The sequence below is a fragment of the Talpa occidentalis genome, unplaced genomic scaffold (genome assembly GCF_014898055.3).
Source record: "Talpa occidentalis isolate TD23 unplaced genomic scaffold, MPIMG_talOcc4v2.1 talOcc4.9, whole genome shotgun sequence".
NCBI lineage: Eukaryota > Metazoa > Chordata > Mammalia > Eulipotyphla > Talpidae > Talpa > Talpa occidentalis.
Genome location: NW_023605305.1, coordinates 92,425,005 through 92,438,909, shown reverse-complemented (window position 1 = coordinate 92,438,909; position 13,905 = coordinate 92,425,005). Strand labels below are relative to the sequence as shown.

General features: G+C 37.6%; 1 protein-coding gene across 2 annotated transcripts in view; it reads right to left on the bottom strand.

Moving 5' to 3' along the window:
* Window positions 1–493: 493 nt before the first annotated feature.
* LOC119236562 (uncharacterized) overlaps window positions 494–13,905 on the bottom strand; it is a 52,150-nt gene continuing 38,738 nt past the window's right edge. For both annotated transcript variants that reach the window (XM_054691462.1, XM_054691461.1), the window contains exons 2-3: window positions 9,926–9,980; window positions 494–557 (exon numbers count right to left, since the gene is read on the bottom strand). In XM_054691462.1, the coding sequence (XP_054547437.1) occupies window positions 494–556 (63 nt within the window). In that variant the 5' untranslated portion in view covers window position 557; window positions 9,926–9,980. The remainder of the gene's footprint in view (window positions 558–9,925; window positions 9,981–13,905) is intronic.

Sequence of the window (13,905 nt, the reverse complement as noted above, 5' to 3'; positions counted from 1 at the left end):
GCCTGATAACTTATGTTTACATTTTTGTATGACTACTTATTGGATGAAAGAGTAAGTGGATTTGTTTCAGAGGCCAGATGAGATGGGTGATCATGTTAGAAAGATCTAGTTTGACTCAATTTGAGGTAGAACACCCACGGAACTGATCAGTCTGAGAAATAACTCAACCCCTTCTCCTTGACAGAGTCTATGAATAAGATGACCATTCTTTAGGGATATTATAAAGGATTTTCTTGTGATAGATAAAGAGACTGAACCAGATTACTCTAATACTTGGCCAACGCAATGGTCTTGCGGTAAATTCATTTAAGATATGCACATAGAATTGCAGGAAAATGCAAATACAAACAGCTCTAATGATGATGAGGGCATTTGACAAAAAGTGACTATTTACTTAACAAAGAATACAAGCTAGGATTGTCCAAGGTAATGTACTTTCAATATTTTTACTTACTATAATAAAAAAAAATGAACCCAGTAAGTTGACTGTGCTTCAATCAGGAGGCCTACACCTTTTGAAATTTCTTAGACACACCATCTCTGTGTTTGTCTTCATTCTGTGAGAAAGCATAGATATCTTGAAATAATTGCAGTCAAACAAACAAATCAACAAACAAAATTAGAGATACTGTCTTTAGAGAGCTTCTCTGCCTTAAGACATGATAGGGCAAATAGATTTTCATAGGTCAGTTTACTTTTTTACATAAGGAGATATTGTGACAAATATCTTCACCCATATATTTCTCCATACTCAGCCCTGAATTCCCTTAAATTACATGAAAGTATTTACTGAAATTTATACATATTTTAAAATACTGTATCTATAACACTTCGATTAACACTCAGCCTTTTCCAGTCTACATATGTTAATTTCTCTCATTCAGTACTGACACGTTGTTGGTCTTATTTGCATTTATCAGATGGCCTGTTTGCGTATAATGTCTGCATCCTAATTTATTTATTTAATATTTATTTTATTTATGCATTTAAGAACTGGGGTCTAGACCAGAGGTGTGGGGGGTAAGAGGATTCACCAGAGACAGAGTGGGGAGCAGAAATATACTGCTAAGGGGTGCAGGAGAGATCTGCTTTGCCATGTGGGTTAACTCCCTGGCCAGGGATTGTACTCAGGCCACAGAGGTGACAGATTGAGACTTAATCCCTGTGCCACCAGCAAGGTCCCTGCATTCTAATTTAAAACTATATATCAATCCAAATAAGACAGTGCTCTTAAAATTTAGCTAACTGATTTCTTTGGAGATAGTCACAAGTTCATATTTTTAAGACAGAGCTCAAAAATATGGCTAAAATTCTTTGAAATGATGTTATTATTAGATGTAGATACTCCTTTACATTCATTTTCTTACTTTGTGGGTTGATAAAAGACATTCTTAGCACCTACTTCAGTCATTCAATAGTTTAAATTACACATACATTAATCAGTTTGAAATGTAAAAATATTCTAAGCCATACAATTTTTTTAAAAAAAGAGTATGAAAATTGTATTTTTATGGCCTCTATAATTTCTGGAAAGTTGCCGGGCAGGTTTATAGATTTGCCCTGAAGATACAATCCTTTATTGGTTTATTCAGTATTCAAAATCAAGCTCAGAGAATTGACCGCAAATATTTGCATTTAAGTATTTAAGATATTTTTAGCAATATTCTTGTGACCTTGTCATTCCCCAAAATAAAAAAAGTTGGGCGTGTCTAAAATTTACTTGGGATTTTCCAACCCTAGTGCAAAGCCTGTTTTGTAATTACGATGCAATATCAGATTATTCTGCAGGCCAGAAAGCATAGTTAGTGTGTTAACAACATAGCTATATACTAATTCACATTTACATAGCATCCCTGGAGTATGAGTGTCTCATTTACAATTCATGTTTAAAAGGTTTACAACATATGACACACAATTGCCTTTATGTGCAGCAAGCATGATAAAGACATTTGATGTGGGCCTCCCCTGGTGGTGCAGCGGTTGAGCGCTGGGCTGCGAGGCTGCCCGCAGCCTCTGCAGCGGCGGTTCATTCCCTGGCTACCGGGGAGGGTCCCACAAAAAAAAAAAAAAAAAAAGACATTTGATGTGTGAAAGAGTTTACATATACTTCCATTGCATTGCATCTGAAATGTGCCAGGAAAGAATTTATTGCATAATTCCAGAATGTTGCTCAGACATCATGATGCTTCTTGTACAATGCAGTTTCTTTTAAATATTGCAAATACATTTTCAACTTTAAACACAGAATTTTTATCAAAGGAGAGAATCATGATCCTCCAACTAAATAGTAATATTTTAAAATAATTATGAGAAACTACTATAACTAATCTGCAGGAAAACCACAACTGACTACAGATTATTTTTTCTAATTGAAAATTATTTGTAAAGAACTTTTCCTTTGTGTCTTTTTAAGGTAGAAACTTCTCCTCTATTCACCCGATTTCAGTTTCCTTCAATGTGTTCCTTAGCAATAAAAGAGCAAATAAAAAATCTATTATGATGAAAAATCTAGTATCAGCTTTCCTACTTTCAAAACACTTGCATTATATTAATTTGTTTCATATTTACAAGCTATTACTTATTCCAGTTTCCTTATTCATATTTTATAATTATGGGAAATAAGGCAAGCTCAATGAAGTTACCTGGTCTCAAGATGATATTACCAGCAAGAAAAATAATTATAACTGGAACCTATATCCTCATACCCAAATCTCTACCCTGTCTATACTGTCTCAATCAATCCAATTAACTATGCCAGTCACAGTTCTTTGAAAAAGCTGAATATTTAACTTTCTTCTCCAGCTGCAATGGAGTAACTGTTTGTGTCCCAAGACATATGTTGAAACTTAGCTTGCAATGTGATTGTATTAGGAGGTGAGATGTTTGGGAGGTAATTAGGTCATGAGGGTGAAGCCCTTATGAATGTGATTTAGTGCTCTCATAAAATGGACCCCCTGGAGCTCTCTTGTCTGTTCTGTTATGCAAGGACAACCTGGGAAGATGGTTGTCCAGGACTAGGAAGAGAACTCTTCAGACACTGAACATGCCCTAATCTTGGACTTCCTGGTCCTAAGAACTTTACTAAATAATTATTATTTGTTAAGTCACCCAGTCTGAGGCAGTTTGTTAGATCAGCGTTAAAGGACTAAAACCTCAAGTTACCCCAACATCTGCATTATAACTGCTTTCTATTATAATCTTTCGAAAAACAAGGCTGCAAACGTACACTTCTCAGCAATATGTCTAGCGGCATATTATATAATCTTCTTTCTAAACTAAACATTTTTCTACTGAACATTTCCCACTGAACTAACTATGCATAGCATCTGGATTTAATGGTGTATGAAAAGTCTCAAGCATCCTTATATATTACATGATGCAAATTTTTCTAATTGAAATATTTAACTGGAGAGCTAGAGCTAGGCTGTCCTTTGTCAATATAGAATTTAATATTATTTGTGCATCTAGGAAATTTTTTCCAGACCATGTTTTAGCAAATAATGAGGATTCAATCCAAATCAGATCTCTATTTCTAATATACAAGTGCATTAAACAGCTCAAAGAAAATTTTAAGCATAAAGGATTTTATGGTCCTAATCCCATTTTTTTCGCTTTTAAATCTCATTTAAAATATCATATAAACTTTTCAAAGCTCATGCATTCATTTGATAATCTCATTCCACGGTCCCAAAGATTGGGACAACAATGCTCAAGTTAGGCATCTTTACTTCCCATTAATCCTTTAAAGTTTACTTTGAAAGCATTTCCAAAATACCCAGTAAAAAAATAAACAAATGACGATCAGATGGTATTTGGAATCATTTTATGCTCTCTGCTGAAAACTGGGCACGCCTTCAAAGATCTCTGTCACTGACCCCAGGCAGGGATATAACAATTCAAAATGGGATTTCTCTACACTATTTGCAATGAAAACTGATTTTAAAATCACTTCACATCCCTTCAAACGTTAACTAATCCCTCTCATCAAGATGTTTCTTGGGTCTATCAAGCATCTAAATGAAATTTAAATTTCTCTTTTTGAGTTCTCATTCTGGGAAATAAGCAGCATCATTCCTGACTGATTTGCTCCTTTTCTTTATACTAAATAACCCCTTGAACCGTGCTTCAGAGATCTGATGACAAGCATTTAGCATTTCTCGAGTGCACATTACCACTAGTGAGGTGACTGGCATGTCCATTTATGACCTGTCAGTGGTCTCAAATTTTGCCAGTATAGTGACTTTCAAATAACTAATACCCTCCCCAGATTTAGTTGGGGTTCTTTTGAAGGTTTAAAAATAATTTATATATGATACTCTTTTTCAAGTCCAAAAGGACTTGGAAAGGAAACTAAGATTTTTCTAGTAAAATGTTTTCTAAGAGTAATGCTAATAAAGTCACCAGAGAGCTTATTAAAACACAAGTGATCGGTCCCACTCAGTTTCTGCTTCATTAGGTCTGATAGGTCCCAAGAACGTGCATGTCTAAGGCTGTGTGGAGTTTCCCCAGAACACACAAATGGAGCTACCATATAATCCAGTGATTCCACTCCTGGGAATCTACCCAAAGAACACAACAACACTAATTTGAAAGAAAACCTGCACTCCTATCTTTATTTTTATTTACAATAGCCAAGATAGGAAAACAATCCAAATGCCCCAAACCAAAACAGACAAATGGATCAAAAAGCTGTGGTATATTTACATGATGGAATATTACTCAGTGACCAAAAAAGACACTCATGCCATTTGCAGCAACACAGATAGAGCTGGAAGGGATTTGCTCAGTAAAATAAGTCAGAAGGAAAAAGAAAAGTATCAGATGGTTTCACTTACAGGAGGAATTATAGAGAAACCAAACAAAAGGTCAAGAAACAGAGAAAAATTGCAAGCTAACCATAGATCTAAGGCATACAACAGGGGAGGAGGGAGCAGGGGGGTCAGTAAAGGGGAGGCAAGAACACAAGGAAATATGGTGATGGTCCATGGTTGATATGGTGGCAACAGAACTATGGGGTCTACAAAAATGAACAATGATGTAAGAAAAAAAAAAAGATTGGAATCTAGAAGCAATTAAGTGTCAGGAAAAATACATTTTCAAGTTTAAAAAAAAGAGTATGCATTCCTAACAGTTTCCTAGTTGATATCAATGCTGTTGGTGCAGAGATCATTTTTTAAGAATTGTTAATCTGAGACAGTGGTTCCCATCTGGGGCAGTTTTACAAGAAACTTAAATCCAGGTCTCACTCACACAGAAAAGTTCAGTTGGTCTAAGTGAAACAGAATTTTTTTCCCTAAGTCTCCCCAGGAAGGGAAATCTCACACAATACACTGGCAATACAATATCTGGGAAAAGCATCTACCTTTTAAGTCTTCTTGGAAGTTTCACTCAATGTAGGAGGTCCCCTCTCCACAGACTGCAAATGTAACAGCTGCGGGGTCTCCTCCACCAGCCCCCTGAGACTCAGCTATGGGAACAGTAGTAGAACAGTGGGGGGGAACTATAGAGATTTGTAGGATGTACTTAAGAGGGATTAGAAACAAGGGTGTCAGTCGAAAGGCTGCTTCAATCATGTTGGCTAGAAATAATAAGGGATAATTTTGCTATACATTTGAAAAGAAGAATTTTCACTAAATGAGACTCAACACTGCTTAGCAAATTTCAAGCAAGTTCCATGGCAAAGCAAGAGTCAACAGTTTAGATTTTGATCCTATGGCATTATAGCATCTCCCACAGTTTCTAGTACATGTGTATGATAAATATTCATACAATAAATAATTGAATGTAAAAATATGCATAAGGCAGAGCAAATTTGTTCAGATGATAGGCAGGGAGTAGTTAAGGTGATAGAGTCTTAGTTGGGGAAGGCAAGAACTCAGTAGCATAGAAATGGGAGGGGGTTCTGGCTAACTATTCTGCATATTCCAAACTGTAATGGCTAAAATATAAACAGTACAGCTTTATTTCTTGTGATTCTGTGAGTGGTTCTTTTAGTTCATGGTGCTGCCTGGTACAAAGACGGCTGCCACATGGACAGCTGCCAAGTCTGAAATGTCCTCATTCATCAGGGTGATGGTTGGTGCTCACTGCATGTCTGAAATGCGTAGCTATTTGTGTGCCCTCACATAGCATGGTAAGGTGGTGAATTCTGAGTACAGACGTGAAAACTGTAATTCCTTTATGGTACAGCTCTCAAAACTATATGTCATCTCCATTACATACCATCAGTCACAGGAGTCACATGGCCAGCCCAGATTCAAGAGGACACCAAGAAAATGTGCAGCCATTTAATTCATCAGACTATTCTTTGCCCACAAATGATTTATATCCTTCCAACATGCGAAATACACTCACCCTGCCCCAAGTCTCCCAAAACTTTCATCCCACTAAGTCCTCAAGGTAAGGCTTGAAGTCCAGGATCTTATCACCTAAATCTAAAGGGAGCTATGGGACACCACCATAAAATTCTCAGAAGCCCTTCTAGCTAGCTGAGAACACTGAGGAGGGACAGCTTTAAATCTTTTTGATGTCTTAAGACAGGGCCCTGCAGCTGTGCCCTGACTTTTATTTGTTCCTTGAGACCAGATTTCATTGGCAGGAGTGTTCTGGATCTTATATTTCAACCTGAGACTATTTCTTACTTTGAGCAGCTTTTGCTGTGTAGAGGAGCTGTGAAATTGAAATCCTAGAAAATTCTGGGTTGGAAGCATTCTTTAAAGTCTACTTAAAATCTGAATAGTTCCTTCTTTAATTCATCTCTTTCTTGAAATACTTTGGTCATAACTGGTTTTAAAAAAGATTAACTGGCACTACAATGTTCTGCAGGAACATCTATCTCCTAAGCTAGATCCACAAATCTGTTAGGTCCATGTTCTCTCTTCTGTGTTACTGACAGACCTGTCAGTCCTGTCACTTTTTCTGTCCCTATAAAACAATAGTATCATTTTATATGCTCTAATAGCAGTTTGTTCATGGTTCTTTCAGCTACCTTTAAAAGTCTTCTTACTTCTCTTCAGGCCATCATTGCCACCGGGTCTCAAAGTAAATTCCAGATGTTTTGATAGGGCAGCCTCCACTTCTAAGTACTAATTTTTGCTTGGTTCTTTATTGCTATGTAACAAACCATGCCCAAACTTGGCAGCCGAAACCACCATTCATCATTTCTCATGATTCTGAGGGATGATGAGACAGTTCTGGTTCACGTGGTGCTGGCTGGAACATGGGGTGGCTGGAAGGTTCAAAATGCCTCAATCACAGGGCAGGCACTTGGGTTGGCTGCTGTCCGGAAGCTCAGTGTAGGCTAATGACCAGGGTCCTTGCCATTCCTCCACAAGGCTCTTCAAGCCTCCTCACAGCAAGGTGGCTGAGAAGGAATATTGCAAGCACACAAAAGCAGAAGCTACAGATCTAAGGTCCATCCTTAGAAATTACTCCATACCATTTCTGCCACACATTTGATAGAATCTCTCCTGAGATACAACAAAAGAGGAAAAACTATCAGACAAGGAAGAGTGCAGCGAGGCAGAGAAGCAGGGTCAATGAGGTGAAGGAGAAGCAGTGTTTCCATAGCACAGAAATTACCGAGTTTCAAGGAAAGCATCTGACATCATAGCCAATAACAGAGAAACCGAAGGATAACAAAACATGTAACCGCTGCTCTGTGGTTTCTGTTCCAAAGCTGAAGAGTGGTAATGGTTCTGTGAACAATCATCAGCAATATTCTAAATATTAGGAAAATTACCCTAATCAACTGAAGCCCCAGGAGAAAGTTACTGAATACGACAATTAAAACCGTAGGAGCGATTCTAGAAATCCTAATTAAATCTGAATTGTTCTGAATGCTAAGAAACTTTCCCTAGTTTTGGATGGTTATGGAATACAACATATATTTAATTTAGATGGTAATTTTCTTTTTAAGGAAAAGACCTTTCAGTTCTTTGATACTTTTACTAAGTTACCAAATTATCTAGAATACATTTAAGATAAAAGATGTGGCAGCCACAGTATTATTATATTAACACCAGAGCATACACCACCACTGGCTATATAATTCTTAGAATGTGTATGCAGAAGGCAAACTATCAATAAAATAAGTTAACTACTGAAAAAAAGGAGACTTAGAGAAATGATGGAATATTTCTTTATTTTAAAAAAGGTGACCTCAAACCCTTCTCTGCCATTTTCATGGTTTATGAAAGTGTGTGTTCCTGTCCTCCTCCCATCACCCCATAGTAAGGAGCACAGCAGAACCCAGTCCCCGTGCAGTCTCTTTCAAAAGACTGGCTGATGGCAGAAATCATCATTCGATTTGTTTCTCCTAATTTGATCTTTCACAAAATCATATGGAGTACTTCATCCAGGAAGAAACTATAGTGATCAGAGTTTAACTCTTTACAAGCAAGGAAACTAAAGTTCTGAGGTGCTCTAGGGTCCTAGGGTAGTAGAGCATCGGGGTGATGGCTAAGTTTCCTATTTGAAAAGAACTGGGAGTTTGGTAGCATTGATTCTGGCCATGTAGCCTACTTAATACTAGGTGGTCTTAATAAAATAAACAAGGTTTTATAAACTGAGTTACAAATTTAGTCCAGAACATTTCTGTGTTAGAATAGAGATATAATTCGAGTTATGGGGGCCTCCCTGGTGGCGCAAGGGGTTGAGATGCAACCTATGAGGCTGTCTGCAGCCACTGCAGCACGAGTTCGATCCCCGGCCAGGGAAATACCCTCATGGTGAAGCAGAGCTCTCCTGTCTCACCTGCTGCTCCCATCAGCAGTGTATTTCAGTCAATCTGCCTGTTCTGTTTCCCACTCTGTCTCTGGCGAATCCTCTCACTCGCCATACCTCTGGCCTGTACCCCAGTTCTTGTATGCATAAATAAATAAATGTTGAAAAAAAAATAAATTGAGTTAGTCAGGCAAAGATATTAGGGAAGATTGTTCTAGGCCAGGGAACACGAAGCTTAGTATATGTGAGCATCAGAAAGGAGGCCGCCCTGCTGGAATATTCAGGGCTTGGGGAAAGTTGAAGAGTAACAGCAGGCCTGCAGCCAAGAGAGTTTACATATTAAGTAGTCCAGGAGTAATGGAAAAGTCAATGAAGAGTCTTAAGTGGAGGAGTAGCTGATTTGTTACTAGCTTTAAAAAAAATCATATTCAACTCAATGAATTGGTAGGAATATGTGGACATACTGAAGAATTCAAAGGATCAACACCTTCATCTATAAGGGTGTCAAAGATATAGTAGGGGACAGATCCACTGTCCTCTCTACTATTTCATGTGGACTGTACGTGTGTCACACTTCCACAACATACCTCGTATTCATGACACTAGAAAGTCATGCTACTTAACATAATGTCCATATTAATCATTCATGGTATCAAAGTCAAAAGCTCTGCTACAGAGGTAATTTAGGCTAAATCTTCCACGATTATAAAAGATGAATGATGTCTTCAGGAGGCAACCTAGTATAAGGGTTTGTTTATTTCTGACTTATGCACTCGAGGAAAGCAGGGTCATCTTTTATTTATGGAACTCTGGCAAACTGATTCTATGCATTAAAAATGCCACCTTCATCAAAAATTAGAAAAACATAGAGGATCATGGAGTCTTAAGTCTCTCACAGATATTGATCATATGCTTTAGATCTTCGATGTTAAGAAAATGACAAATATCAAACATATATACACATATAAGTTTCTATATACAAAATCAAGAAAATACAGGAAGATGACATTTTACTGAAATGTATAGACTTAATTTTCTGTTTACTAACTAGTTTAAAAACATCAAAAGGATTTCATTCAAAATGTCTATAAAATAGCAATCTCTTTTACATACTAAGTATTCAATATTTATTTGCCCCAAGCTACCAATGTAATAGTAATTATCTTTACCATGTGTTCACAATTCAAAATGTTAATCTTACCCTATGAATGCTGGTCCACTGGAAACGCTGCAATTAGTTTCTATTTGAAAAAATCCTAAAGGGAAATCATAAACATATTGTTATATTTTATGCATCACAGGACTGCAAGACAATTCATCCACTTATGTGATTCTAAAGTTTCCAACATCTGTAATAACTTTATGAAACATGCAAAAGATAACTTTTTTAAAAATGTGTTGTTAAACATCATCTGCTGACGATTCACAAAATGTGTCCACTCATACCCAAGGATAGAAACAAATCAGTCACAATTTATACATTTAATCTCATCGCCACAGCCATTCACAAGGCATAACATACTCAACTTTTAATGAAAAGTGCAATAAGCGTTATATCTGAGCAATCACTCATTTTATAAATGATGTAATATGGGAAATATGGGGGATGAGGACTAAATATTTGGGATAGTTTTCTTCTGGTTTCTTTGTTTTTTTTAATTTTTATTCATTGCTGCTAGTTATACACAAGTATGTTATTGTCAAATTCAATGACACAACTTTTTTGACCTCTTATTATTTAACAGGATTTCTCTATGACATAGTGTTCCTAAGTAACATTTTTGATGATATTTACATATATCACACATGGATATGTCATAGTTTACAAAATAATTTCCCTACTGAATCTTAAATTTTCCCTTTTTATTACTATTAGTGCTATAAACATCTCTGTATTCTTTTTTTTTTTTTTAAGATTTATTTATTTATTTATACAAGCACTGGGTACAGTCAGAAGTGCGGGAGGGTGAGAGAATTCACCAGAGCTAGAGGGGAGAGAAAAGCAGGCAGACTGACGAAGTACACCACTGAGGGGAGCAGCGGGCCCCAGGAGAGGTCTGTGCGCCATGTGGGACCCTCACCCAGCATCCGGGGATTGAACCGGTGCTTCAGAGGCTGTGGGCAGCTTCGCAAACCCAGTGCTCAACTGCTGCACCACCGGGGAGGCCCCAACATCTCTGTATTCTTCAAATGATTTTCCTTTGCATAGACTTCCAAAGGTGAGAGTAATGGGTCAAAGAACATGAGTTTCAAGGCATCAAATTGTTTCCTAAAAAGGTTATATGAATTTTCTTTCCTATAAACAATATATGACTAGCACTCCCACCAGATGTAAGAATCATCATCAAATATCTCTGCTAATTCCATACCTGAAAAAATGATCTATTCTTGCATTATTTTTTTGAGTTGGGGTGCATGCAGCTTCATTCCTCTATTCTACTTAACATTTATCTAAACCAGAGGAATATTTGCTGAAAAGATATAAATGTAGAACTTAATGAAAGCTCTCTGTTAATGACAACTTGTCATGTCAGAGGGAAGCCATTGCTGTCAAGTTAAATAAAAACAACAAAATGTAGCTCAGTTTCTTTAGCCAAGCTAAAACTAAATCCTTCAAACTAATTTTAGAAATTATAGAAAAAAAAGTTTTTGCCTTTCTTCCTCCGCAGCAGCAAACAAAAGTACAAGTTGGAGAATGAAATGTGAAAATTCTAAATGGCAATGTTTCTTAGAATAGAATAAATAGTCCATATTAGGCAGGATAAAATCAGGACTGGATTGTCACAGCAATTCTGACAGGCCCAGCTGCTGTGCCGGGCTGCTGGCATCAGGGGTTCTCCAGCTTGCTATGCTAATGAGTATTATAAAACTGGCATTACTATCCCCTCAAAAACATTTTCTCTCCTCAGTGGCAAGACTGAGTGATTCTTGCCCTGTCTGACCTGCAAAATGAGATCTAGTGACTCGGGAGAGATTCTTGGCGTGACATACATTTTAACTTAAAAAATTGACTCCAAGATAACCTAAAAAATGTAATTCTGGATGACTTGGAGATGACAAGCCTACACTGAGCATTCCCTTTTGCAAATAAGAGCTGCATTCACAATACTCCCAAAGAGGAGTATTGAGGAACACTCCCTAGTGACTGTGGATAAGGAACAATAGAGAACAATCAGCTTTCAGAGAAAAAAGCAAAAGCCCCCAACATTTTTACTTGAAAACTGAGAAATCAAGATGCTCTTATTTCCTTAGCAGAGATAGTGGAGACTGACAAAACAAAGCCCTCTGTAATAAAGCAGAGAACTACTATAAAAATTTAGAAACTCTAACTTACTTTCTATTTGGGGGAATTTGTCTTTTAGGAATGATTAAATAGAATCCTTAAATTTCCTTTTCATATTTCAGAAGAAGTCAAGAATTTGCATGCTCATTTGATCTCATTTTATAGGTCAGATAGGGGAAGAATCCCTACAATACCATCTTGCCTTGTACAGTTCTGTAAACTTAAGGCTTTAGGTTATATAAAATCAGTGTATCCTATTTTCATCCATTTGAAAAGGTCAAACTATGAATTCCAGATGTACCTAAAAGAGGGACACTTTACCATCTATCCCACCCTGATGTCACCAACATGAATCACTTCTGTAAAACACCCTGCCCTCAACAGTTTAAATCCACTGTTCTTCCTGTTCTTCCTTCCATCTGTGTTCCTACAACACTTTGCTAATAGTTCTCTCCCAGGGTTTCACAGTGTATATATTAAGCTACTGCCTCTTTGAGGCACTTGAGGACTGGGGCTGTATCCTATTTATCTATATCCCCTGGATCAATCACACCGCCTCTTTCTAGGGCTAGATTAAGAACCTGGCTATTAAGGCAGCTTCCAAATACTGATTTAACAATGTGGTGTTTAAAACATCTTTGGAAGCTTAATGAGATTAAATGAAAATAGTATCTACCAGAACTTTTCTCAGGGAGAGTACAGAATGTGGTTGGAAGACAGATAAGGAGTCTGCTGTTTTTTTTCTGTGCAGCTGAGATCCTGGGAATTGGCAGCCTGGACTAGAGGGGTTATTTGGTTACCACCTTCTCTCTCATGCAGAACTCAGATTCTCAAAAATGTCATGAGCAAATATTGAAAGAGTAATACTCTGAAGTTGCACCAAAGCGTAGTGTACCAAGGCTTGCAAATTACTGACCCACCTGGATGCCTCCTTGTCTCAGTTTTATCCCTTTCCCCACCATAAATATACAGGAAGTAATTACTGAGCGAATGATTAACACCAATTCACCACTGGTTAGGAAACAAGGGTATGGAGGAAAATGAGACTGGAAGAGTGACAAAGCAAAGCAACAGGGTCAGAGCTTATGATGTTTCCATCAACCCATGACAGGTATAGAGTTTTAGAAGCAAAGGCTATGTCTTCAGCCCTCAGAAAAAGAGGAGGAAAATTCACACTTGCCAATTTACCCACCAAACATGACACTTCACAAACTTGGTCGGAGAACTGCTGTCAAATTCAGCAAGACTGGCATTATAATGACGATGAGTCATTTTGAATTAGGGTTGGATGACTGGATAAATGTGACAGCATTCCCAAAGGGCCTTAATATCTTATCAAAGGATGATTTCACAATTACTCTTATTTCACAAGTTAGAAAACAGTATAACACATCAGGAATACACTGGGACCAGTGGAATATCAGGCTGCCATCCCAACAGGAGAGTATCACGCTCTCTGTGCCCATGCCTGCCCTATCTACCCTCTCCAAGACCATGGATTCTGAAAAGGCAAGGATGTTTCTTGTCTCCTCAGGTTTTGACACATCTTAGGTACTCCATAAATATTATAATTCACAAGCCTGTGAACTACGATCCAACCGACAATACGGCATGCTCTCAGATGATTTCAGTCTCACAGAACCAGTTCCTTTCTGATAGGGAACACTGTAAAGAATGCTACATCTTCTGACCATAAAATACAAAGGTTTAAAGTTCACCAGACACAAGATGACCATGAAACACAGAAGATATTTAAAATGAACACTGCTACTCACTCACCCCCAAACAAGGACTCACTCCATACTTCATGCTTCCTCAGCATCCACAGGGCGCTAGCTGTCCCATCACACTGTCATTAACAGGCATTGCAGATAGTGGGTTAAATGTTCTTGCCTCTC